We start from the raw sequence: 27,813 nt of genomic DNA on the forward strand, positions 1-27,813 counted from the left end.
GCCGTTCAGCCTTGAAGGCAGGCAAGCTGGCAGCAACTCAATTTCTGAGGAAAACAGTCAACAATCCAGGTGTGCTCTCTGAAGTTAGAGTATACAGTCCTACATTTTCTTATTGACATGAAGGCAGCAGGAGTGGATACACACACATGCTCACATATGTAATCCATAGATGATTCATTGTACAATTATGACTGTGCTTTAGGACTGTCATTTTCTCTATCAGTACTGACTGGAGGTGAGATTAGTGATTCCCAAACTTGTTTCCCCACAATCACTTGAAAATTACTGAGAATACTGGCGGACCACTTCCTCGCACCTATCACTTCCAGTCTGTCTTGGAGCAGATGTTGCCGCCACAATCCACAGCTGCCACTTGTGTTCTTCATAGACATACAACTTTGCAGTCCACAGTTTGGGACCTCCTGGATTAGACAGATGGGTAAATTTGCACTACAATACTGATAAATTTCCATGAAGGCATGTGTGTGTGTGTGTGTGTGTGTGTGTATCACAAACGGATGCAGAAATGTGGTCTGAGATCGAATGTTTTGCTCCATTGAAACAGGAATTCATTTGCCATTGTTCACAGAAACATTTGGCCGCATGAAGAAATGTGAGGCGTTTAATATATAGATTAATTTTTTATTTAAAATTTAAATATGTTACAGGACAGTATTTTTTTTAAAAAGGAAAACAACTGTGACAATAGTGACAAGCATTCTGTTGCTATAACAACTTGTAAAAGTTTTACCAAAAGTCTTTACAAAGTTGAGATGACAGTAAAATTCTTGATAAATACATAGCACCAAACATGTTGAAGAAGCTATTTCAAATTAAAGTTTTGAAGCTTACACTACATGCTGCTCATAAAATAAAAGTTTGTCAAAGGTTTTAATATAGTGAAACAATTACCTTTAACTTTCTTAACTGGAGCCATTTAAAATCAATAGACTCAAATGCAACAATGTCATCACTTGGATGAAAATATTTGTTCTCTTTTTCCTTTGTCATCTTCTTTTGTTTTAGGTGCAAGGTGAAAAACATTTGTTAATGCATAAGAACTCTAAGCCCATTTGAGGAACATAATTAAAAAAGTGAAAATGAATTTCTGCTTTGTGATGAAGACTGAAAGCCTTTTAGTGAGGCAGCCTGGGATGACCCAAAAGCAAAAGGAAAACTGAAGTCATCTTTCCCATTTTGAAAAGCTTGAGTGGAAGAGCACGACGGAAAAGAAAATGCAAATGAATCATCATTCTCCATTTTCCCAAATAAATTTCCTTGAAGGGAATAATATTTTGAATTAACTTTTGACTTTATATGGAATACAATCAATAATTCTGGAGATTAATTACAATTTCATTATTTTAAAAAATTGCCAAAGAGTAGTATTATTTCAGTTAGATATGACCATGGATTCTGAGATTGTCCTACTGCTCAAGAATTTCTGACTGACAGTGTTAAAAGAAATTATGTCAAATATTCAGACCACTCCTAAAGGTGGAACTGCTAAAGCATGATGAATCTCAAAAGCAGGTAAAAAGTGTAGAGTGAAATCTAAGCCATTATTATCATCATCATCATCATCATCATCATAGCCCACAGAGGGAAGGTGATGGGTAGCTATCAGCACACATGTTATCAGCAATATATGCAGTAAGAGAAGCTATTGACAAAACAATTTATTTCATGATAAAAACTTACCAATATCTTTGTGTGATGAAATAGGATTTAAATTTCCAGAATAGCTTTCACCTAACTGAAACATATATAAGTGAATTAATTGCAAAACCCAGCAATAAATTAGTAAGCATCCTTTTACAAGTTCACCAGCTATTAAGGGAAATGCTGCACAGCACAAGTTAAAGCAAAATTTCTCTTCTCAAACTCCGTATGTTTTATGACAGTCTTGGTAAGAGTGTTACTTCTAAGGATATGTCACAAATCTCAGACACAATCCAGGTGGCTGGACATGCAAAAAGGTAGGGGTTATTCAATAACAGAAGACTCCTCGTGAACTAGTTCCAATTATTGCTTCTAAAGCTATACCAGCCCCTAAAGAAAACATTCCACTTTGCATTTCTGAACACTATCCTTACTACAGTTCACAGTTGTAGAGACCATGTTTCCCCTATTCATCTTTTATCCAGTCCTCAACCAATAAGGTTTGTGGTTGTTTGGGGATTGAAATTCAAATCTCCTCAATTCTAGTCTGACACTGACTGCACCAGACTTTAGTAATGAATAAGCTGATCACTTCACACAGCTCTACATGTTGGCAATTCAATATTACCTGGCCTGGTGAAATTTCCGCTCCAAGTACAGAAGAATCAAAGAAATTAAATGCAGGGGACTTTGCAGTAAAGCTAGAAAGGAAAGGAAAAGCGGGCGACTTTGACATTGATCCTTCACTTTTTGATGGAGTTCTGTTGTAAAGAAAGGAGAAATTTAGTAAGAATGGTGGAGAGGGAATTGGTGTTAAAATGGGAAACATCCCAAAACTAGGTTTGGTAGAGTCTTTTACCACGTGCTCTGGAAAATGACAAGCTCATTAACAATATTTGAAATAAGAATTCTTACAGTTCTAATGGAGTTTCCACCCTACTAGAAGCAGGTGTCTTTGGAAGTATGTGAGGCTCTGGAGTTCTTGGATAGCTTTCAGCATCGTCTTCTCTTTCTGCAAAATGACAGTCACTTGTTGCCTGCCCATCCTGTTAAAGAGAAATTTTACATACAAGACCATGTTTTATGGCATTCACAGCTGTGTGGACACCAAGACATACTTATTGGGGCTTTTCAAAAAGAGAACAATCTTTATATTCATCAGGCATAAGACTGCCGTGCTTGGAACAACTGTAGTGGAGATGGGATAAGAAACATTCTTAAATGAATGTATGCATCCATCCATCCATATATGTATAATGGAAGTGAAAAGTGAAAAATTTAATCACCTGTATATAGACATCACATATAGACATTTGATGAGTTATTTAACAATATAATGTTTGATTACAGTTTTCTCTAAGCTTATCAGTTGAAAGACGACTACAAAATCAGAATCACTTTAAAGTATCTGCTAAAATAAAGAATATCAACAAGGAGGGAGGACTGTCTGATCTTGTCTGCAGAGATGTTCCACAGAATGGGAACCTTAATACAGAACACAGAGCTCCTGTATCTGAGCCACAGGGACTACTAACATGTGTGTGAACTTTATAAAGCTGCCCTATACTAAAACACCATCTAACTCAATTTTGTATACAAACTGAGTGGCAGCAGTTCTCCAATGTTTCAATCAGGATCTTTCTTATTCCTACCAAGCATTGAATCGGGGTGGGGGTGAGCTTTCACTTGAAAGTCCCTACAGTGGGTTACATGTCACTAAAAACATATAACACAGTATTTAAAACCCCTGTAAATACTGTAAAATACAATGATACAGTAGGTGTGAGTTGAATCATATTAAAAGAAATAGCACTTTAGTCCACTCCACTAAAAGGATGGGCAAAAGTGACCTGTTGAAGAAAGCTATATAATGTTGGTGCAAGATTAACTTCGGAGGGGGTAGCATTCTGAAATTTAGAGCTACCACTGAAAAGGCCCTCTCACGTGCCATCATCCGTCAAATCTCATTTGGCAACAGTACCGTTGAAAAGAGCCTCCCTGGCCAAGGTTATCTTTGATCATTCTAGAGCATGTGCTCCATCACCAAATATAGCCTCTCCTTGTGAAAACACTTTTTTTTTATTGCAACTACTTTCAAACAGGAGAGCTCACATGTAAAACATTAATTTCAAATGACACTGTATTATACAACATGATAAAACTGCAAAAACCTGTGCTAACCAGGCATGAATTTGAGGGAAATAGAAAAAAGAAAAATAAAGTTAAACTGACTTGAAACACATGTGCAGAATCGTTTGACCTGCTTCCTTCTTCTCGTTCCACATATTCAGTCTTTTTTCCTTCTAGAGAAGATTGTTCGCGTTAAAAATAATTCAGCTCATCACATGTGAAAATAATATTCCAAAGTAGCACTCTTCATACCATAAATTTACTAATGTAAGAGTTGGATTATTTGTATTTTTTTTAGGAGCAGAGAGCATAATGGTATGTTCCACAAATCACTTAATCCATCATGGTGTCCCTTACATCACCCTATACCCTCAACCTAAAGGCTGTGCAGTGCAATAAAACAGATAATCCATCTCTTGATCTACTGTACCGGGGGCTGACCTGTGCACCTGTTAGTAATGGGGTATCCTGGGCACTACAAACAAAAGCAAAGAGGTACAATAACTATACTGAAGAGATGCTCAAATGACCAGAGAAACTCGAAGAATTTGGCCTGCAAGTAGCATATTTAGAAGAAGAAAAAAGCTGGTTTAGATATCTTCTGTAGGTGCATCCATATTAATTGCAAAACCTTTAACATCATGTATAAACAAATCATTCACAGGTCTATTTTTTTATCTACTTTGCACAATACTGTAATTGGTGGTGGCTGATTTTCCCACTTAAGCAGTGATTACAGACTCTAATTGGCTGATACCACATGTGTGTGATTGTAGCAGTGGAACATTACCACAAATTCAACTATCAGTCAACATAATATATATTTTAAATAAAAATTGATTTATTTATTTTTAGGCACAGCAGTCCAAAAAATCATGAGTCTTCATGCTTTTAAAACCAAGAATTCTATTTTATGCAGCTTGTAATTCGTGCAATAAGTGGATAATCAGTATGAACTTTTTCTTCACAGCTATATAATTAGCAAACCCTGGTAGGTCAGGAGACTGAGAGTGTTTCCACAGCACAGGAACTCTAAGCCCAGTTAAGGAACAATTTCTAAAAAGCAAAAAAATGCAAGGATTGAAAGCCTTGGAGTGATCCAACTGGAAAAGGAAAACTGATGTCATCTTTCTCATCTTGAAAAGCTTGAGCGGAAGAGCATGATGGAAAAGAAAATGCAAATGAATAATCATTCTCCCTTTTCCTAAATAAATTTCCTTGAAGGGAATAATATTTTGAATTGACTTTATAAGGAATAAAATAAAAAATACTGGAGATTAATTACAATTTCATTATTTTAAAAATGGCCTGAATACTAAAAAAAAAAAAAGTATTAGACATAACACGGATTCTGAGATTGTCCCACTGCTCTTAAAGGACAGTATTTCATGACTGACAGTGTTCAAAGAAGCCTTACATTTCAAATATTCAGACCACTGCTTCAGAAGAGTGAATGAAATTGCTGTGAGAGATGGTTGGAACAATTAAAGTTTAACAAATCACAAGAGCAAGTGGAATGGATAGACAGAAACCAATAAGCCCAAGAGCTCTATGATACCGTGTGAAGCCAGACTGAATCCATTTTAAACATTTTGATAAAGGAATGAAGCTACTGGGTGCCTATCAGCAATATGTCAATTAATGGAAGCTATTGACAAAACATTTCATGGTAAAAGCTTACCTTTGTGTAATGAAACAGGATTTAAATTGCCAGCAGAATCTCTTTCACCTAACTGAAACATAATATTCATTATATAATTGAATTAATTAGAAAATCAATAAATTAGTAAATTCAGGATTTGAAAAGCACCATGTTTTAATTATCCAAGTTCTTAAAATGCTGATGTAATGAAACTGTAATTCCAAAAATGAACCCTAGCAGTAAGAACTTGCCATTTCTGCCAGCCTTGTTATTAAACTCCATGCATGTTACTTCTAGGGGTTATCCCTTCTACTAGTGAGACATTAATTCCACCAAGTGCTCCAGAAGTCAAAGTAAAGACATGGTTACGTTTTCTTTAAGATGTTCAGAGCAATCCTATGTATGTTTACTCTTTATTATCACTGTATTCAATCAGCTTTAATCCCAGGTAAACTGATGGAGGATTATACCCTGAATGTAATATTTTTATTATTTTGTGCATGTTAAAAAGCAAATCAAAAGCAAATATTACATTTTACTACTTATGCAACCTGAGGACTGAGATTGGCATACCACTCCTAAATGCAATAATAATTTACTTCCAAGTAAAACGAAATGCAGCAAGGGATGCGGGTGGCGCTGTGGGTTAAACCACAGAGCCTAGGACTTGCCAATCAGAAGGTCGGCGGTTCGAATCCCCGCGACGGGGTGAGCTCCCGTTGCTCGGTCCCTGCTCCTGCCAACCTAGCAGTTTGAAAGCACATCAAAGTGCAAGTAGATAAATAGGTACCGCTCCAGCGGGAAGGTAAACTGCGTTTCCGTGTGCTGCTCTGGTTCGCCAGCTTAGTCATGCTGGCCACATGACCCAGAAGCTCCCTCAGCCAATAAAGCGAGATGAGCGCCGCAACCCTAGAGTCGGCCAAAACTGGACCTAATGGTCAGGGGTCCCTTTACCTTTTTAAAACTAAATGCATATGACCATGTTTATCATGAACTGGGACTCATTCCAGAAGAATACCAAAGAATAAATGCAACACCATGAATTGATTGTAGTTATGGTCAATGAAACAGAAACTGCATATTAGGAATAGGGAATCAGTTTTGCCTTATGTTTGCTACCTGGCATCTCTAGGTATGCCTCAAACTACATGAGGCATGCAGTTGTGTGGTCCCTGAATCTCTTTACGTTATGGAGATAACTTTGAATGTGTGAGCAGCTGGAAGGGAAAGTGTTATCTGTTCATCCACCCTGCACTCTGACTGGAGTCACCAAGGCACTCTGACTGGAGTCACCAACAAAAGAAAAACTCAACTCCATCAAGGAAGAGAGGCAGGTAAGTAGATGCATGTCTAATTTGAACCTGACTGATGTCAGAGGTAGACTTCATGGAAGATTCTGCAGAGAAGGTCACAGGCAACTTTGTAATCATCCTTTTACAGGTTGGCAGGCTATTAATTCCGTATGTGGCCTGTTAAAGCAAATCTTCTCTTCTCAATCTTTGGTAAAAGAATGTGACTTCTAAGACAGATTACTAATTTCAGACAAATCCCAGGGGACTGGACATCCAAAAGAGTTTGGGTTATCCTTCTGCAGCTGACTCCCAATGAACTAGTTTTTTATTATTGCTTAAGAATCTATACCAATCCCTAAAGAGAAATTTTGAACTTTGCATTTCAGAATTGCATCCTTACATGAAAATGCCTATTAGGTTGACTATACCTGCAGATTACACTTATTATTCATGCTGTGTTTCTAATATTTATTTTATTACATTTATATCTTCACTCTCCAAAAAAACTCACAGTTGTGGAAGCCATGGTTTCTCCCCCAAGCTTTTATCCATTCCTCACCCAATGAGGTTTGCAGTTGATTGGGAATTTAAATCTGTACCTTTTCAGTTCTAGTCTGACACTAACTACATCATGAATACATTTCTCAAGCTCACACAGCTCTGCATTTTGAAAATTCAATGTTACCTGGCCTGGTGAAGTTTCTGCTCCAAGTACAGAAGACTCAAAGAAATTAAATCCAAGGGACTTTGCAGTAAAGCTAGAAAGGAAAGGAAAAGCAGGCGACTTTGACATTGATCCTTCGCCTTTTGATGGAGTTCTGTTGTAAAGAAATAAGAGGAGAAATTTATTGGCAATTGAGGACGGGAATTGGTGTTAAGTTGGAAAGCAGCCAAAATCTGGGCTTTGTAGGGTGTTCACTCCAAAAGTGTGGGAGAATGACAAAGCTCATATCTGAACTAAGAATCCTTACAGTTCTAATGGAGTTTCCACCCTACTAGAAGCAGGTGTCTTTGGAAGTATGTGAGGCTCTGGAGTTCTTGGATAGCTTTCAGCATCGTCTTCTCTTTCTGCAAAATGACTGTCACTTGTTGCCTGCCCATCCTGTTAAAGAGAAATTTTACATACAAGACCATGTTTATCCATATAAACAGCTGTTTAAACACCAAGACACACTTATTGGGGCTTTTCAAAAAGAGAACAATCTTTATATTCATCAGGTATAAGACTGCTGTGCTTAAAACAACATTAGTAAAGGTGGATAAGAAACGTTCTTAAATGTATGAGTGCATCCATTCATATATAATGGAAGTGAAAAAAAATGAAAAAATCCTTCAATCACCTGTATATAGACATCACACACTAATTTGATTAGTTATTTAAACAATTTCTGTACTGCCCTTAAATGCCTGCTGAATTAAAAAAGCCTGGGCCCACGATACGGAACACATAGCTCCTGATGGATACAAACCATGCATTTGAGCCATGTGTGTGAACTTTATGAAGTTGCACTGTGCTAAAAGGGCATTGGTCTAACTCAATTTTGTATGCACACTGAATGGCAGCAGCTCCCCGGGGATTCAATCAGGATCTTATCCCTACCAAGGACTGAATCTAGGGCCTTCAGTGTTTTTTTATTTATTAAACTTCTGACCCTTCTTTCACTTGAAGATCCCTGAAATGGGTTACATATCACTAAAAACCAGTACTTCACTCCACTAAAAACATGGGCAAAGAGGGGCATCCTGACCTGTTGAGAAAAGCTATATTGTTGGTGCAAGATGCACCTCGTTGGGGGCAGCATTCCACAGCTTAGAGGCTACCACTGAAAAGGCCCTCACATGCCATCATCTGTCAAATCTCATTGGGCAACAGCACCATTGAGCAGAGCCTCCATAGCTGAACTTATCATTGGTCATTTTAGAGCATGTGCTCTATCACAAAGCATAGCCCCTCCTTGTGAAAACAGGACCCATACTTTTTACTGCATCTACTTTCAGACAGGAGATCTTACAAATGACATTGCATTATAGAGCATGTTAGAACTGAAAAACTGTTATCTGGGCATTTATTTAAGAAAAATAAATAGATAAAGCAAAAATAAAGGTAAATGGACTTGAAATGCTTGTGCAGAATCCTCTGTTATGTTTCCTTCTTCTCGTTCCATATACTCAACCTTTTTTCCTCCTAGAAAAAAATGCTTGCATTAAAAAAAATCAGGCCATCACATGTGAAAAGAATATTCAAAAGTAGCACTGTTGGTATCATTGATCTACTAACATAAGGGTTGGTTTATTTGTGTTTTTAGCAGCAGAGTATGATGGTGTCTTCTACAGATTAGCCTCATTCTAAAGGCAATGTGTAGCATGAGAGTGAAGTTCAACTCCACAGACTGAAAAATAGTCCTCTTGATTTGTTGCCCTGGGGGTGATCCATGCACCTGTGAGGAATGTGGTATTCTGGGCACCACAAACAAAAGCAAAGGGGTTCAAGAACAATACTGAGGCTCAAATGGCCAAAGAGACTTGAAGAATTCATGTGTCCTACAAGTGGCACATTGAGAGACAAGGCTGCATAGGTATCCTGTGTAAGTGGGTCCATATTGACTGGAAAACCTTTAATACACTATGTGGGCAAGTCATTCATAGTTCTATTCTTTATCTACTTTGTAAAATGCTGCAATTGCTGATGACTATCGTTCCTGATTAAGCAGTGATGATGACTGACACTAATTAGTTGATCCCATATGCTGTGTGTAATTGTGGCAATGAAACACCACCACAAATATAACCATCAGCCAACATAGTGGTTGTTGCGACACAATTTAATTTCAGGAATAATAGTCCATAAATTCACAATTCTTCATTATTTTAAATTCAAGAACTCTAATTTATGCAATTTGTAATTTGCACAGTAAGTCAATAAGCAGGATGAAGTCTTCTTTTTCTCTTTAGCTATATGATTATGTATAACAAACCTAGACAGCATCTTAAAAAGTAGAGACATCACCTTGCCAACAAAGGTCCGTATAGTAAAAGCTATGGTTTTCCCAGTAGTGATGTATGGAAGTGAGAGGTGGACCATAAAGAAGGCTGATCGCCAAAGAATTGATGCTTTTGAATTATGGTGCTGGAGGAGACTCTTGAGAGTCCCATGGACTGCAAGAAGAACAAACCTCTCCATTCTGAAGGAAATCAGCCCTGAGTGCTCACTGAAAGGACAGATCCTGAAGCTGAGGCTTCAATACTTTGGCTACCTCATGAGAAGAGAAGACTCCCTGGAAAAGACCCTGATGTTGGGAAAGATGGAGGGCACAAGGAGAAGGGGACGACAGAGGACGAGATGGTTGGATGGTGTTCTTGAAGCTACCAGCATGTTTGACCAAACTGTGGGAGGCAGTGGAGGACAGAAGTGCCTGGCGTGCTCTGGTCCAGGGGGTCACGAAGAGTCGGACACAACTAAACGACTAAACAACAACATTTTAAACAGTGTTTTGTATTCTAATGCTTCAGTTGCATTTTATACCTATTTCTGCAGCCTCAGCCTCAAACCACTGCCTGTTATTTGTTTGCTTCTGATAAGATAGCAACCTAAGACAATAAACAAGATAACGAGTTTGTTTCAAAAACATTATCTTCATGCAAGATTCTTAATCCACACTTTCACTAATGAAAATATGATTTGTTTTAAAAGTTACCTTAGTGGTGTTTGGTTTTGCAAGCTTGTTACAGATGAAAGCTGGGCATTTTTTGCTATGTTAGTTCCTATGTTGTCATTACATTTCTAAAACAGAGGACATATTTCAAATGAAGGGAAGTACAAAATGATAAATTCAGACATGTTGACTTTTCCTTAGGCTGTACAAATACAGCTCTTTTGACCTCTATTTACAGGTCATGATTTTGAAACATTATTTTTCCTGCCATCAGATCTGCTCCAATTTGTCCTTTTGGTTTCCCTAAAAAAACCAAAACACTAAAAGAAAATTGCTATAGTGAATAAATTAATTTGCATTGCTGTATATTTGCTTAATAGGCTCATTTTTGTTATGTGTTAAATAAAGAACATACTGTATAATTGAAGTGAGTATAGCATTTACTTTTTACTTAGGCTTTCAAAAACAAACTCTGATATATACCTATTATATGAAATATATTAGGAGACCTCATTATAGTGTGAGTTGATGTACTCTTAAAAGGGAAAGACAATGCATATTTATAGCAAGGAAGGTCAAAAGAAAGGGATGTAGAACATTGCTCTGGCATGCTGAAGAACAACATAGCGGTACAGCAATAAAACTGCTAGCACATTTACAAAGCTAAGCAGGGTCTGGTATGTTTCAGATTGGATGGGGGAACCACGTGTTGCGATTCCTACATTACAGGGCGTTTGACTAGATGACCTTCATGGTCTCTTCCAGCTCTACAATTCTATGATTTTATGAAAACAAAGGCACAATGAAGTCAAATGTAAGCACTTGCAAGTTCCGTTGATTTTTCTGGCAGAATTAAGAGACTACCTATATTTCTCTCACTGAAGTCAATGGAACTTCAAATTGCTTATTGGCATCACATAAGTCTATATCAAAGGATGAAAAACATAAATATTGCTGAATTTATTTATTTAATTTTATGTACCACTTAATTGTAACAAAGCCTCTAAGTGGTTTACAATAATCAGGGTTTGAGGGTTTGTAGAGCTCTTCCCCTTTCTATCAAACCTATACCTTGTTAGCTGAGAAGAATGGGAAGGACCAGTGTAGTAGTGGTGTAGATTGGGTGGGTGAAGTGTTTCTTGCTGTATGTCTGCATGGAATCTCTGATTCAGGGGCAGACCCATATGCATAGTTCTGTCTGGATAGATAGGTGAGATTGTCCTGCAATTTTTGGGGGGCGGGGAATTGTTATCTACAGGCAGAACAAATTTTCTGGTTGTGTAACACCTCCCACTGAATCAGTGACCTTGAATTTTATTGTTTTGCATTAAAAAATACCTAAGAGAAGGTGATGGCTGTATAGATGTAGCTTGTGCCCCTCTCTAGAGAAGAAGGATTGTGTCTGGTAACTCCATGCTTTTAGCATAAACTATGGAAGGGCCACAGCTCAGCAATTGAGTACATGCTTTGTATGTAAAAGGTCCCAGGTTCAATTACTGGCATCTCCAGGTAAGGCTGGAAGAGAACCTGAAGCTCACCTCATGTTGGAAGCGAGAACATATTTTGTGGCTACTGCGCTGGTTACCATTTAGCTTCCAAGTCTAAATCAAAGTGCTGTTTTTCACTTTTTAGGTTTTTCACAAACTAAGACCCAAATCTATCTCAGAAATCACCCTTCCTCATATAAGCCTGTTACATAGTCTGTATAGGCTAAAGGCATATGAGGCCACCATTCTGCTAAAGCTGAGCAGATCTGGGTTCAATCGGTGCCCATATATGACTATCTGGGAATCACATGCACTCTGCCTTGGATTCCAGGAAAGGTGAGAAATATACGAAAGTAAAATAAAAAGAATCTGTATCAGTGGAGTCCTCCTCCATATAGCTGCATCACATGAAATGGGGACATCGGAGGTGAAGATAAGGGTCTTTTGCTGGAAATGAATGGCTCCTTTAAGGGCTTAGGACACTGTTTTATTCTGTCAGACCACTGGTTCATCTAGCTCAATATTATCCACACTAACTGGTAGTAACTCTCCAGAGTTTCCGAGGGGAGTCTTTCCCAGTCCCACATTGAGATATCAACTATTGAACCTGGTACCTTTTACAACTGAGACATGGCCCTGAGTTGTGTTTAGCTTCAGTGAAGTTATAAACCCTATCTCTCCCAGAAGCTTTAAAAAAAATGTTGCTCTGTTGTTTGCTTGGATTGTTTTTGTATGTTTTGTTTTTATTTTAGTATTTATCCTACTGTATCTTTATGGCTTTAGTTTTTGTGGTGGCACATAAATGAATCAATACAATAATAATAATAATAAAAGATTTAGACATCTAGATTTGTTTTTCTGTTGCTGGTTTTATATATACGTAGAATGTTACAATGTGAAAATTGACTGCTTCTTTTAAATCAAATCATCTTTTAAACAATAGATACAAAAATTTGCTCCTGTCTTGCCCCTGGTCTCACCTGCTTTCCATTTGCATACCTGTCTTTCATTTTCTACATGGCTGAAATATATACTGGTCACTGCTGAATGTCCTGCAGAATCTTTTCTCATTTCCATACCTATATTATTTAATGGCAGTTTGATATAATTAGCCATTACATAATTCAGCTTTACTATTAAACAACTGAAAACAAAATTGACAATAAATGCTTATAAACAGCATGAAGGTAATCAGAAACTACCAGCTTGAAGATGACAAACTTCAGGGCAAATATACCAGTTTCTTAAAACATATATAGATGACTGCTGAGAAGAACTGGCACAAAGTATTATGTGGAAAAGTCTCTCAATACTATATCTGTCACCTTTGGTGTAGGTAATTCAGAGTACAGAAAACACACTGATGTATTTGCCTATACAACAATTGTGATCATTCTATATTATTATTATTATTATTATTATTATTATTAATTAACTGCAAACCACAGGGTGGTTTACAATATAAAAACATAGCTGCTAAACTAGGTGAGGATAGCTGATGAGCCTCAGACTTCTCCTGCATGCGAAGACAAGCTATGGTGGATTGAGCGGATGAGACCAATAGTGGGTCCAATGGTCAAGAAGGCAGTTTCTGCACATGCTGTAGAGGGAACTGAGGGGCAGATGGGGCTCATCAACCTGGAGAGGTAGCCCATCTAGGAGAAGAAAAACTCTGGTCCTAAACATCCACTGCCTTGCAGGATATCTCTGGAAGAAGAAAAGCCTAAGGAGTAAACCCTCCACAAATCTGGAGTCCTTAACACAATTGGATGGCACCTTGTATGCCTCCTTCTGTCAACTCCTGCAGCCAAGCTGGTGCCAAATGTATTGCTCTGCTTTTCTTTGGACCACATCAGTAAGACCGAGAGGGGGAGGATCTTGTCATCTGGGCAGCCCAAGAATGCCATACACACACTGCCCAGGCTTGTGCCCTGGGGTGGTCATGTCGGTGCTAACACAGCAGTTTGTCTCCAGCAGCACTCCATCATTTCCCGAGACAGACATATGCCGACAAGAAGTAACAAACAAAAACAATACACCCACCCACCCAATAATAATCATATGTATGCTTTCAGAAACATTAGTGCCCATACAATGATTGTGTCTACTGCACAGAGTGTAGAGTGCCCCTCAGATGTGGCAAGGACTGCTTACTATGGGATAATTAACATCTACATTACTCCTCACCTAAAAATGAAACCTCAAAATATTTTCTTTACAGATATAAATTATACCTCTCTGCGTTTGCTGAAACAATGGCTTCAGAGTTGAGAAACTTTGGACTAATTTCTGACAAATGCTAGGAAGCTGTAATGATTCATACATCTGATGTTTATCTTTTAACACATGGTGACTCTCTTTGAACAAGCTGAAAGAAGAGAAAAGTTACAATGAAAGCAAACAGTAAACAAGGTGAGTGGATTTTTTTTTTTTTTTTAAAGCGAGAGATGTGAAGGCCAGGGGTGGCTTAATGAGGTAAAGGACAAAATATTGAAAAGATGTACCTTCTCTGCCTAAGCTAGAATCCATTATAATGTATTTGCTGGGTAATACCTGCCAATGGGCATGACACAAACATGACAAATTATAGAACAGAAAGAACGTAACATGGAGCCATATAGGGGCAAAACATTTAATACATCCCTCTACCTTCCTTTTTAAAAAAAATCCCCATTCTAAAATGCAGTATACAGAGGATCTTGCATTAACTGCAATAAAACAAAGACATGTGACATTAAATGCAGAAAGATAGCACAGTATGTATATTATAGGGTTGATATATGTCCAGAATTTCCTGGACATAACTGGAATTTGGCCACCGGAAACAGTGTCTGGGCAGAAATCGCCGAAATGTCTGGGAAAATCCAGATGTATGGCAACCAATGTCAGAAGTGTAGATTTTGGCAAAATTCCTTAAGAATAGCTCAGCATCTTTGCAAAAAACAAAAACAAAACAAAAAACAAAACCTCAACAACTTTTGTATCTGTATTTTTGCTTTTTGAAATATGGCAACCCTAGTTCAATGGGAGATTTGCCAAAAGTTTAAGTGAAGTCAGAATTGCACCCTTAGACTTCAGTATAGAGATAAAGCTTTTAAAATAAATATTTCTACCTTGATAAAAAGGTATAAAAGCAACTACAACTGCATTGACAGTTCAGAACTAGCCCCTCTTATTCGTGTGCTGATCAGAAGGTCTGCACTGACATTAGAGTAATGCAGGAGCCACTTTCTACTGTTATAGAGCACTGGCAATAACTATTCCCTCTCCTCTGGGAACTCTAGTGTTATTTTTTTGGGGAGGGGGACTCACATACAAGATAATGTAAGGAACCAATACAATATAATCTGCACAATCTTCAAACCCTACAGCTCCTATTATTCTTCAGGGAAAGCTTAGGCAGTTAAAGGGGTATAAACATGATATATGTTTGTTGTGCAGCTATGTCTGAATGTTTATATAGATAGGATTATAGCATTACAGTTTACGGGACTTGTTTATGTGTGATAAAATCAATTTTAAAATATTGCCTTTCATCAGATGCCTTCCTTGCTTCAAGATCTTTTGCATTTTCCTTTTCTATCACTTCAGGATTGTGTTGATCTTCTTTAATCTTTTCAATCTGCTAAAAGAAAAATTATATAAACAAATGATTTAATTGTATCCATGGACAGTATTCAACTAACTTCTTGTACTAGTTCAAGGGGATTTCCTTCCGCATATATCTCACCTGCTCTCATGGATTGGAGGAACCCCCAGAATAGATTTAGAGAGTACAGAGATGAGGAGACGGGGACAGAATCATCTACCACAAAGGGAAAAATCCTTGCACTAACAGAATATTCACTGTAGCACTATGTTTAATACAATGCCCCTCTTTTATTATGCACTACAGGGTACCCCATAGGCTTCACTGAAAAATCCGGTGGTTCCTTAAAAGTTGCAAAGTTGCTTCCAGCATGGAAAGGCAGTCTTATTTTTCCATGACTTGTCTACACTAACCCAAGAAACCCAAGGGTCTATCTCTGCCTGCCCTTGTTTAATTAATGGCACCTTTCCACCTTAAAAAGCCCTCAGAATGACTTAGACCAATAGTAAAATAAAAAAGGAATCAATTACAGTAGCTTAGATTCAGAACTTGATCTACTCACAGGATCACTTGCCCTGACGAAAGAAAGGGAAGAAATTTTCACTGATTCCCACTTTCCACTGCACATAGCCCCCTATGAATCTGTTATTGAGAGTTGTGGGAACCTCTGAAGCAGTATAGAAGGTGGGGAGGCTACAGGGAACTAGTAAAAATCACCTTCATCTGTCAGATTGCAATCACTTCTGTAAATGAAAGGAGCCCTTTTGTTCATGGGAGGGCATGACAGGATCCAATCTATTACATTTCTTTAAACGTATTAAAATCAGAATCTAAACTACAAAAAAATTAAGTTTTAAGACAACAGAAAACCTATTAGAAAAGGTCATCTCTCTATCACCACCACGGAAGCCTTCAGATGGGCTCTATGCTGTTTTGGCTGAAATTTTCAGATGTTTTTCTTCATTTGCACTCTTATCTTTGTTTCTGCTGTCTCATTGCCTGTAGCTGCCTAGTGAACCACAAAGATGTTTCAACTCTGGCAAGAGGGAAAGGGTTCTAGGGGCTATTGTGTCCACTATTTGAGTCTGTGTACACACCATACATTTAAAGCACATTTCCTGCTCCCACCCTATAAAAGGAATCCTGGGAAGTGTAGTCTACCCCTCATAGAGCTACAATTCCCAGCACCCTTAGAAACTAACATTGTCAGGATTCTGTGGGTGGGTGCATAAAATGTATGTTGCATATGTAGCCTAAGTGAACTCCAAAGTCCACAACTATAGCTTATGGATAGTAAAATCAGGATAATACTCCTGCAATGGACAGTAGTATTCAGCCAGCTGAATACTTCCCCAGTCTGGCAACTAACTTGATGCATTAGTCTCTGGAAATCGTAAGTGGTCCTCCACCCTTGTGGAGGCTTGAGGAACCTATAAAACCAATCTTAGATCTTATGGGGTATGTTCAGAAAGGCAAGTGCTATAAAGAACCCTGTTGAAAGGGACTGAAAGGCTCTGAATCCAGTTCTTCAAAAGATATAGGGGCCTGAGGCCCAAGTCATACATTTATTAATAATGCTATGTACAACATACTTTGCCTGACACATACAATCTTTTTACAGGTGTTACTGTGTGACATGACATTAGACTATGCAGAACCTTTCAGACTTTTTAGTGGGAACTGATATACAGATTTTAAAAAGCTAACCTAGCCTGACCAGTTCTCTTTGTTCAATAATAATGCATGGATCATGCCACATTGTGAATAGGATGCAGGATTTTAGGTGTTTGGAGGGGAGGTATGCTAGGTGGTTTTTAATTCCAACTCTGGCAAGAGGGAAAGGGTTCTTTTGAATTGCTATAGGTATGTGTGTGACTGAAATGAGGGTGTTTGCGCTGCTTGTGGCTGTGTGAATATGACATGGCAATGTGGCCCTTTTTTTACATTGATTGAAGAGAGAGAAAGAGAAAGAGAAAGAAACCAGAACACTGAGCAGTGAAATGGTTCAAATCTCTGCTCAGCCATGAACTCTGTGGGTAGCCTTAGGCAAGCCACTATTTCTGAGCTACTGCCCCAAATCTGCAATAGGGGACAATAATGGTGACCTACATACTCAAAAGATAAAGGAAAAAGAATTGTAGCTGGAGCTATTAGAGTCTTCAAGAAAATGTAGTGTAAAGTTTTCCAGGCAACAAAAAAGAAATTTCATTGACATTTATATATTACCTCTCAGTTCCTTTATTTAACTTCTAATTAGTCAACCACTATGTAGCTGGGTCTTCAGTCTCTCCCCCCCCCCACCCCCATAAGTCTGCTGTTACCTGTCAGATTCTAAAATCCTGTCAGGCGCTTAACATAGGATGAAGATATTTCTTTTAAATTTGTGGGAGTTGGGAGGCAGTGGGGCTCTGTTGAGAGGTGGACTGGTGGAGAGCATCAGGAACAAGGAACTGCATCAGGGTGGGGGTCAGGATTTGGTAGATCTGAGTGAAATGTGAGACCTTGGGTGATTATGTTATCTGATGTGTGGTTGGGTATCATCCACAATGCTTCACAGGAAATGAGGAAATCCCATTTTGTCATCTTAAAATAGTAAGAACACAATAATTACCAACTACAGAATAGAGCTTGAAATAATGTAATATATCTTTATCAACTGTGAGTGATATAGTAGTGTTTTAGCAGATGGTAACATAGATTGGAATTTAAAAGGCATTTTACCTGTTTGAAATAATTAATTTTCATTTGTAGTTCTTCTGCTGTTTTTTCTAGTTCAAGTGATTGCTGCCTGAGAACCACTGCATGCGTAAGAATTTCTTTTGTGTTGTGCCTCAAAGAAGCACTTTCTTAAGTTAAGGAATCAATAAAACATACACAACAAACAGTCAAAGTAAAATGCTAAATGGAAACACATTTTAGTGTGCTCACTTGGATTTAAGGCTTTGAAATAAATGAACTTATTCACACTTACGCTGTTTAATTGGGTAACTTTTAATCTCAACCCAGATTCAGCCACATTTGTGCTGAACATGTTGTCTGAATCATTTGCTATTAACCCAGACAGAAATGTGCTGGAATCCACATTTGGATGATAAACAGTGGCATGCCATGCAATATTTAGGGCTTAATGTTCAGATAAACCACTTATCACAGCCTTTGTTCATGCCTGATGGAGGGGACAGTTGTCATATCACAACTGTGCTGGTTGTGTGAAATGAGTTCTAGTATTTCAACTGAACTGAACTGAAGGATTGAGCTTTCAGTGTCCTCCTGTGGCTAAAGAACTGGATATGAACATCATGTAAATCCTTAGATTTATTACATTGCTTTGGGCAAGCTGAGGCTCTGCTCTGCTTCCGAAAATCTGAAACAATGTTAAGAACGCTATTGCAAGAATTAAGACCATTCTGAATAACAACTAGTACAAAAGGCCTTTGTGAATTCAATCTATAAACATCTTACTTATCCCATTTTTATCCCACCCTATCCTGAAGATTCATGGTGAATTATATATGACAAAAATGTACCAGTAATAAATGCACAGAACTTTTAGCATTTATTGTAAATAATTTAGAACAAATCTTTACTTGTTGTCAGGGAACTGACATCAGAGCGAGAGGTGGAGGCAAGGCTCCAAAGCGATGCAGGAGAGGGGACCAGCAGGGGGGAAGGAATTCAGCGTAACACCAGTAGAGAAGGGAGGGAGATGGAGGATTCGGAGAGAGGTCTCAAAGACTCTTCACCCGAGACCAGTGGAGAGAGCACGGGCATGCCTCTGCCTACTCCTTCCTTGCGTAGAAGAGTCCCGCGCAGGGGGAGTAGGCGGAGACTTGGCGTCAAACAGCTTTTATGCTGGAAGAGGTTCAAGAAACGCCCACTGACGGATTCTGCAAGCGACTGAACGGCCACGGAGTGAGGGCTGTCAGCCAAGGCATGGTTAGCCAGGCACTCTAGCCAATAGTAACGGCAACTTATGCACAAGTAACCCCTTATAACCATTACACTGGTGAATAGCAAATAGAGCAGTAAATAGGGCAGTTCTAAACCAAAGTTAAACTAATATTTCTTCCTTGCTCATGACTTGTTGATTACAGTACAGTGGTGCCTCGCAAGACGAAAAGAATCCGTTCCGCGATTCTCTTCGTCCAACGGTTTTTTCGTCTTGCGAAGCAAGCCCATTGACAGCTTAGCGGATTAGCGCTATTAGCGGTCTAGCGGCTTTTAGCGATCAGCTGAGAAGCGGCTTATCAGCGGATCAGCTGTTAAGCGGTTTAGCGGCTTAGGAAAAGGGCGAAAAAAGCGGAAAAAACCCCGCGGGAACTTGCAATACATTTTCGTCTTGCGAAGCAACCCCATAGGGAAATTCGTTTTGCGAAGCGCCTCCAAAACGGAAAACCCTTTCGTCTAGCGGGTTTTCCGTCTTGCGAGGCGTTTGTCTTGCGGGGCACCACTGTAGCTACATGGCCTGAACTATAGGATTTGTTCTTACCCCTCTACGTCAATTACAGTTCAATAGACTTCTTTAAGAGCTGGAAGACAATGTAGATACCTGTGTTTTTCAACATCTTTCAGCAATCATAAAGTCAGTAACAAAGACAAGAAAAACCACAGGGCAACTCTTAAACAGACAATTTTTAAGCTGAGTATATGGATACATCTGTAATGCCCACTGCGAAAGTGACTGGAACGGACCAGGTTCTGGAGGAAGGAAAGTTGTTCATGAATTAATCTCATTTTTACGCATTTTGGGTAAAAACTGGTCACAAAGGTTTTTAAAAATAGCTTTTCATTCCAGATTGTGCTATATCATGTTCTCACCATGTTAATCTGCACAATGGATCCTGTTTTGGATCCACTGCTGTTGCTTGAGGCTCAGGTGGCCTCAGTGGCACGAATCTGATCAAGGATAGCCTAACGTCGGTCATCTATGCTCTTGTAACCTCTAGGTTAGATTACTGAAACGTGTTATACATGAGGCTGCCTCTGAATGGTTCAGAAACTGGCTGGTGCAGAATTCAGTGGCCAGATTGTTCACTGGGGCAAGATGGTTTGAGTATATCATTCTAATCCTTGACCGACTGCACTGGCTGCCAGTTAGTTTCCAGGTTCAATTCAAAGTGATAGTTTTAACAATAAAGCTTTATGGCTCAGAACTGCAATACCTCAAGGACTGCCTCTCCCATATGAACCGACCCAGACCCTGTGATCATCATCAGAGGCCCTTCTTCGTGTGCCTCCTCTGTGAGAGGTCCAGAGGGTGGCAACACAAGAACAGGCATCTCCTGTGGTGGCTCCTAATTTGTGGAACACTCTCCTCAGGGAGGCTCATCTGACATCTTTGTTACATATCTTTAGGTGCCAGGCTAAAACATTCCTGTTCTCCTAGGTCTTTGGGTAGTTAAACTATATACACCTTTTAAATTGGGGGCACTGTTTTTGTTTATTATAGTATGTATTTGTTGTTATATTGTGAACTGCCCTGTGATCTTCAGATGAAGGGCAGTATAGAAATTAAATAAATAATAAACAATGACAATAATATCAGGTGGATTGAAGGGCAACTGTTGATCTGGGCATACCCTTAAAGAAAAATAATCCCAACTCATTGCAAACTGTTGAATTAACTTTTAGATCCCTTCCAAACTCTTTTATTTCTGTGGATGAATTCAAAGCATTTTGGCTTGCCTTATAGAATGTTTCCCCTTCTCCTCCTGTCATGTGCCATTCTAGTAGTTCTCCCCGCAAAACACCCAGACCCCATTTTGTGGGGGTGCAGAAGAAAGAAAGGATAAGAACCTCATTGCACAAGACTGGGGTTCCACTGATGGAATTCATTAAGTGAATTCCACCATGTATATTTTATTTCACTTGGGATAACTGGCATTATAGGAACTATGTTTTTACCTTGAAGCTCTATCACTTCAGCTTCTTTCTTTTTAAGTAGCTCAGACTGCTTCAGAACTCGGTTTTGGATTTCTTCAAATTCATTTTTTTCCTGGTGATATTCCTGAGCAATGGCAGTTGCTAAATATTTTTCTTGGTGCTGTTTAAAAGTCTCTTGATACTGAGTTGTGTAATCCTGGTACATTTTCCTTTTAAAACAAGGAAATACAATCACCCGCCTTAGACGCCACTTTAACTATCTTTTCAAAGCAAAGCCAGTACTTGAGACAATTGCTCAGTTCAACACAGGGGAAATTTGAAAAAAATATGTGTTGCCTTAACTGAACTACAACATAGGTGGGAATATGAAAAACCACCTGTATTTTTCTATTACTTTTCAGTGATAGGATGCAGTCAGCAATTGCCATTGAAGTGGTGGTATACCCCAAAATATAATTCTCCATTAAAGAGTAGATCCTTATCTTCCTGAGTGTTCACATTTTTATAGGTAACAAATTCATTGCTTATAATCAGCAATATTTTATGGAAGTCTTAATATACAGCTGTCAAACATTTCTACATACTTGTCTTTTTCTGTTGATTCCTGGTAATTCTGAAGTTCCTTCTGCAAATATTCTTCATGCTGACTAAGAATCATGTATGTTGGTTTCCAGCTAAGGCAACAAATTTAAAACTACAGTAAGCATCTAATTATTAAAAGCATAGTTTAATTATATTCATAAGTAACAAAACCATCATAAAAATGGGTAATTCCCAACAGCACCTTTCTATTTACATTCTCCCTGCTTGCTACCAGAAGATAATGTGATGATGTCCTCTGAGAAACAGGAACCCGGGATATACTTTTGGCTCACAGTCACCTTTGTGAGCCTAAGCTAAAACCTCTGTGCTTTTCTCATTGATTTCAATTGCATGTAGCTTGTATCCAGTGTAAAGTTCAGTACTAACATGTGTACCAACTTTTCATATCACAAAATACTTACACTCAAAAATACTCATTAATACAATAAAACTAACTGGAACCCACAAAACCTTCTCAGTTGCTGCTCTCAGACGCCAGAACTCCTTGCCACTGGAGGCCCAGTTATCCCTGTCTCTGATGACTTTCCACTGGTTGGCAAATGCATTTGTATTAATACAGTACAGTCCTTTGACCCATATGTTGATTTGTAAGTAAGTTGTGGTTGGCTCTAAATGGTTATTTGTCTGGTTTTTTATGTTTTTCAGTTTGTATTTTATTGCTGTTTTATTGTATGTTGATATTTTTATTATACAGTGATACCTTGGTTTACAAACTTAATCCATTCTGGAAGTCCGTTCTTAAACCAAAGTGTGTTTTACCATAGCAGCAGGGGACTCAATTTACAAACGGAACACACTTAACAAGAAGTGAAACATGTTCTGCTTCCAAGGCAAAGTTCACAAACCAAAACACCTACTTCCGGGTTTGCAGCGTTCTTAATCCAAGTTGTTCATAAACTAAGCTGTTCTTAAACCAAGGTACCACTGCATTTGTATTATTGCTGCTAGCTGACTGAATTGCCATTTGGCATAAACACAGGATATAAGTGTAACAAAGAAAGAAATACATAGCAGTAGTTAAGAAACTGGTGTGAACCATGCAGTGCTGGATTACCAAATAGAGTAGGGGCCCCACGACAACAGATCAAAATAATATTGATTTGATCTTGAAAGAAAATTACAACCAAGCTTTCTGAGTTCAATGTTATCCCACTAAAGCACACACACAAGGGCCTGCCCCCAAGTTTGAGAATGCCTAGGGGCCTCTGAAAGGGTTTAATCCAGCACTGGAACCATGAAGTCCCCAGTTCAAATCTAAGGCTGCATACACACTATACCTTTAAATCACAATCAAAGCACATTTTTCCTCTCAAATAATTCTGAGGAATGTCTTTTGTTAAGGGTTGCTAGGAATTGTAACTGTGAGAGGTAAACTATAATGTCCAGAATTCTTTGAGAGAAAGAGTGTTATTTAACTGTGCTTTAAAGGTATAATGTGAACACATATCACAAATTTTCCAGGTGCCTCCACCCATTCAGACACTCTACCACCCATACGCAGTATGTAAATAATAATAAATAATAAATAATAAATAAATAATACTGACTGACCTGACTGACAGAGTTGCTGTAAGATTATAGAGATAATGTACTGAAAGCACTTTAAAACCTCAGAAAGTGCTATGTATCTTCTCTGTCTATAACAAAATAACTTCACACCCCTTCTTACTAGTTAAATCCATAATTGCTTGATTACAAAAAGGTATATTATAGCCAATTGCGGTTTCAGAAATAAAGTTTTCACCATATACTTACGCATTACAATTCTCTCTACAGCTATTGTTTCGTTTGCGTAGGCTAGCAATTGCCTCCTTGTTCTTGTTAATTTCTTCTTGTAGCTGACAGATCTCAATCTTTTTCCCTGCAGTATTTGCAGAATATACTGAAAGAAAATGTTTATTTCATGTTTGGTGGAATTTAAGATCGGAATAGGTCACTGGGATACAAACTATACAACTGGAACCACCCAATATGTTCCAAGGTTAGAGCTATAGAGCAGAATTTACCTAACAGTCTCATCAGCAGAAGCTGTGCACAAAGACTTGCTTACACAACAAGACCTGCCCTCCTCTGCTCCCCACACACTCTCCCAAAATTAGTTTGGGGTTGGGGGAGAGGGTATAATTCCGACCAGCAAGGTGAAATGCTTGCATAGATACAGTGGTGCCTCGCAAGACAAAATTAATCCGTTCCGTGAGGCTCTTCGTCTAGCGGTTTTTTCGTCTTGGGAAGCAAGCCCATTGACAGTTTAGCGGATTAGCGCTATTAGCGGTTTAGCGGCTTTTAGCGGATCAGCTGTTAAGCAGCTTATCAGCGGATCAGCTGATAAGCGGCTTAGGAAAAGGGGGGGAAGGGGAAAAAACCTGCAGGAACTCGCAAGACATTTCGTCTTGCGAAGCAAGCCCATAGGGAAATTCGTTTTGCGAAGCGTCTCCAAAACGGAAAACCCTTTCGTCTAGCGGGTTTTCCGTCTTGCGAGGCGTTCGTCTTGCAGGGCACCACTGTAGAATGTTTGAAAGAGCATGATGCTAAATTCCACCCAGAATGTTGATCCAGCACCTTCTTATGCAGGCATAGGCAACCTCGGCCCTCCAAATGTTTTGGTACTACAATTCCCATTATCCCTAGCTAACAGGACCAGTGGTCAGGGATGATGGGAATTGTAGTTCCAAAACATCTGGAGGGCTGAGGTTGCCTATGCCTGTTCTTATGGATACTGGAGGTCTACTATGCATCTGGAGCTCCCCTGCTTTCTAGGGCTGCTACATTTGTTTCAATAAGGTAGCAGGTCCTTGTGCATGGTGGTTTTTGTTTGTTTGTGTGTTTTTTGTTTGACACGCCTTTGGATAGACACCACAAGTTGTGAATCATAACCAATTCTCAGACCAAGAGTACAACTTCTCGACAATGAGGACCACTTTCCATTACAATCCACCAAGGATAAGAGGAATGTTTCTATCAAGGAAAGGCAAAGGGCATGCAGAAATATATATGAGAGCTTAAACTGCAACAAATGCAAGATTCTGACAAAATTTATGTATTAAAGTCGACTCACTCTGTATCTGTTGCCTCAAATATTCCTTGGAGTAAGATGCTTGCTGCAGCTGAAACACTGTAGCAGAAACATATAGATGAATGATATCATTGCCTTCAGATATTACGGTAAGTGTGAAAACTAATTTGCATTTTAAAACAGTAACTTAGTCACTTGAATACTAGATTTTATTTCAGTGCTAGGTGTATTCAAGCTGTTTGCCTATGGCTTGCCTATATTAAACTATACCCTATCAGCTGATTCCCCTCCTTCCCCATCCCAAAGCTGCTTTTCCTGCATTTCAGATGCATTTGCCTTATAAACATCCATCCAAACCTGTACAAAGCGGAAAACTGCTGATGGGGAAAGGAGAGGAAGAATTAAACCATTCCCACCATTCTTTGCTATTAATTCTCCTCTCTCAAATTTGCTTAGAAGTGACTGTTAGGACCTTATAACATGCAGTTTGGCGTTGAGTGTAATTCTATCTTAACCCAGTAACACAGATCCATATGGGACTCAGCTACATTAGTACTGTAAAGAAAAAGTGTTTTCAATGTGTTATAACACTGTGAGGCAAACAATATATGCAAATAATCAAAAACTATAGATAACTGAAGGCTGAGGACGTGAGGACTCTCCCTTGCTTGTTTCCAAAGCTGAACCACCCGGCAGCATACCAAGCTGTAGCAGTAGTTTGTTCAGGTTGTTTAACATGACATCGGCCATTTTGTAAACCTACATGAAGAGGGAAAAGAAAAGGAAGAACATAATAAAAGCACAAGCTCACAATGACATACTTAATAGCCCCAGCAATACAAAATGAAAATTGGAGAAAAATGAAAAGAAAACCCACCCCTTGCTGTAAATGCCTAGGTATAGGGTAGTAAATTCTATTATTACAGGCTATGCTAGCACGAGAGATGCTTTGTAAGGCAGGGGTGAAATTTTCGCGAAAAAGGAGGGAATATGAGGCTAACATTAACCCCCTTGTAAAATTATCCCACTTTGTCTGACGCAGTTTCTTCCACTGACCTGTTCGTAATGATAGCTGGAGTCTTTAACCAGCTTTTTACCATTAATAAATTTTAATGTATCTGAATAAGCATCACAAACTTTCCAATGTTAAAAGTGTTCAAAGTTACATTGCACGTTCACCAATCTTTTGCCCCTCATTAAGGTTTTCACAGGTAACAATAAACACGATCCTTAAATGATCAGTCAGAAGGAGTGCTTAGCACAACAGCGACATTTTTGTCTAAATTCAAAATTAAGTCAGGTGTAAAGTTTCCAGACCACATAACATGACGGTTCTGGGTGAAATCTGCATTTCTACAAAACCCTGTTTCTTTCTTTCTTTGATTATTAAATTTCTATACAGCCTCCTCAGCCGAAGGCCACAGGGCAGTTCATTCACTTTAAAAATACTTTCAAACCACAGCCTTCACCCCCAACGTGATTTAAGGGCAGTCTGACAACAACAGTAATAAAAATAGATTTTAAAACCCTATTGATGACAAAAAACCCCACCACAAACATGGTTTCAGAAGAACAGATAAAAATAATCTGCAGCGTGTATGGCACCAGACCTGCTGTCCTTCGTCAAAAAACAAAACAACCCCCCCACTTCGTTTGGGGGGGGGTCCTGTTTATTCAATGGGGGCAGTAAGGCTCACAGGGAGGCTGAGAGTCAACCTCTTAAAACACTGTTCAGCAGAAAGCAAAATGGCGCCGCCCTGGAGGGGGGAAAGCGCGGGAAAAGCTGAGGAGGCGGAAGAAAGACGCGCGTTTCTGAGGCGCTTCTCGCGGTGCTTTAACCGCCGTTTGGCTGCGGTGATCCGCCTCAGGCGCTCGGCGACCTGTTTCCCGCCTTTATTTTAAGTCCTAACGGCAGCGGGGCGGGCGGGGGAGGGGAGCTGCGCCGCCTGAGGAGATTCATTTGGCGGGAAGCCCTGAGGGGGTTGAGCCCGCTGCGTCCAAGAAGGCTTTGCTCCCTAGTCAGTCCCTCTGTGAAGCTCCCTGGGCTCTTTGGATTAAGGGGTGGTATACAAATTTAATTGGTGGTGACGATAAATATATAAAAATAACGACGACAGTGTTCTTCTCCAAGCTTAATAGGGTTGGCATATTTCAAAAAGTAAAAATCCAGACACAAAAGTGAGTCTTCCAGGAAATTCTGGACATATAGCAACCCCATGACCAAGCACCTTCGGGTGAAGGGCGGTATACAAATTTAATAAATTATTAGAATTATAATCTAGTAAAAATTAGCAACAAGAGTATTCTTCTCCAAGCACATTTGGATGGAGGGCAGTATACAAATTTAATAAAAATTATTATTATTATTATTATTATTATTATTATCTATATTAACAACCATAATCTTCTCCAAGCACCTTTGGGCAGTTCCCTTGTCATGTCTCAGATTGCACGTCTGCTAGATTCCCTGCACAATCCCACAAGAGGAGTGCAATCCTAAACCATATTTGCTCGGGATTAAATAAATGCACCCGTATTTTTTTAAAAAAAGATTGAAGTATTAAAGAGTACTACTACTGGCCACTTAAGTATGTGGTTCTTGGCTGAAATGGTTCTAGCTGAAAAAAGCCCTGTATACAGTCAATGTTAACAGCTATGATCCTGGAGGAAGAAGTATCCAGTTTTCCAAAGTACATAATATTGCGGTTTGACTACTGGGAAAATGCAATATCATACTGCACCAAAATTGGGAAATTAAAGGTGGTCATGAGAATAGCCCCAGAGTATTGAATACCTGACTGAAATCAGTGGGAACAGATCTCTTTGTGTTTTTTGTTTTTTTTTTAATGAATCAACTCA

The 27,813-nt window shown here is 38.9% G+C and overlaps 1 protein-coding gene across 1 annotated transcript; it reads right to left on the reverse strand.

The window, feature by feature from the left end:
• Positions 1–653: 653 nt before the first annotated feature.
• LOC309341928 (protein SIX6OS1) lies at positions 654–26,844 on the reverse strand. The gene is made up of 22 exons (XM_081861917.1): positions 26,652–26,844; positions 25,656–25,713; positions 24,997–25,053; positions 23,697–23,823; positions 21,923–22,012; positions 21,360–21,547; positions 20,111–20,153; positions 18,177–18,297; positions 15,397–15,491; positions 14,101–14,234; positions 12,866–12,945; positions 10,422–10,507; positions 10,250–10,314; positions 8,841–8,911; positions 7,698–7,828; positions 7,412–7,544; positions 5,474–5,525; positions 3,895–3,965; positions 2,578–2,708; positions 2,291–2,423; positions 1,702–1,756; positions 654–1,277 (listed from the first exon to the last, which is right to left on the reverse strand). Exons 2-22 carry the CDS (start codon positions 25,702–25,704, stop codon positions 1,087–1,089), a joined length of 2,103 nt encoding a protein of 700 aa, XP_081718043.1. The 5' UTR covers positions 25,705–25,713; positions 26,652–26,844; the 3' UTR covers positions 654–1,086.
• Between the last annotated feature and the right edge of the window lie 969 nt (positions 26,845–27,813).

This window comes from Podarcis erhardii (genome assembly GCF_964252035.2).
Source record: "Podarcis erhardii genome assembly, chromosome: 1".
NCBI lineage: Eukaryota > Metazoa > Chordata > Lepidosauria > Squamata > Lacertidae > Podarcis > Podarcis erhardii.

Coding starts and splice junctions, on each gene's coding strand:
- LOC309341928 (XM_081861917.1), bottom strand. CDS start 25,704: ATGGCCGATGTCATGTTAAACAACCTGAACAAACTACTGCTACAGCTT. Junction 23,824..24,996: donor TTTGAGGCAACAGATACAGA/GTGAGTCGACTT, acceptor ATTTTCTTTCAG/TATATTCTGCAAATACTGCA. Junction 22,013..23,696: donor TGTAGAGAGAATTGTAATGC/GTAAGTATATGG, acceptor TTGTTGCCTTAG/CTGGAAACCAACATACATGA.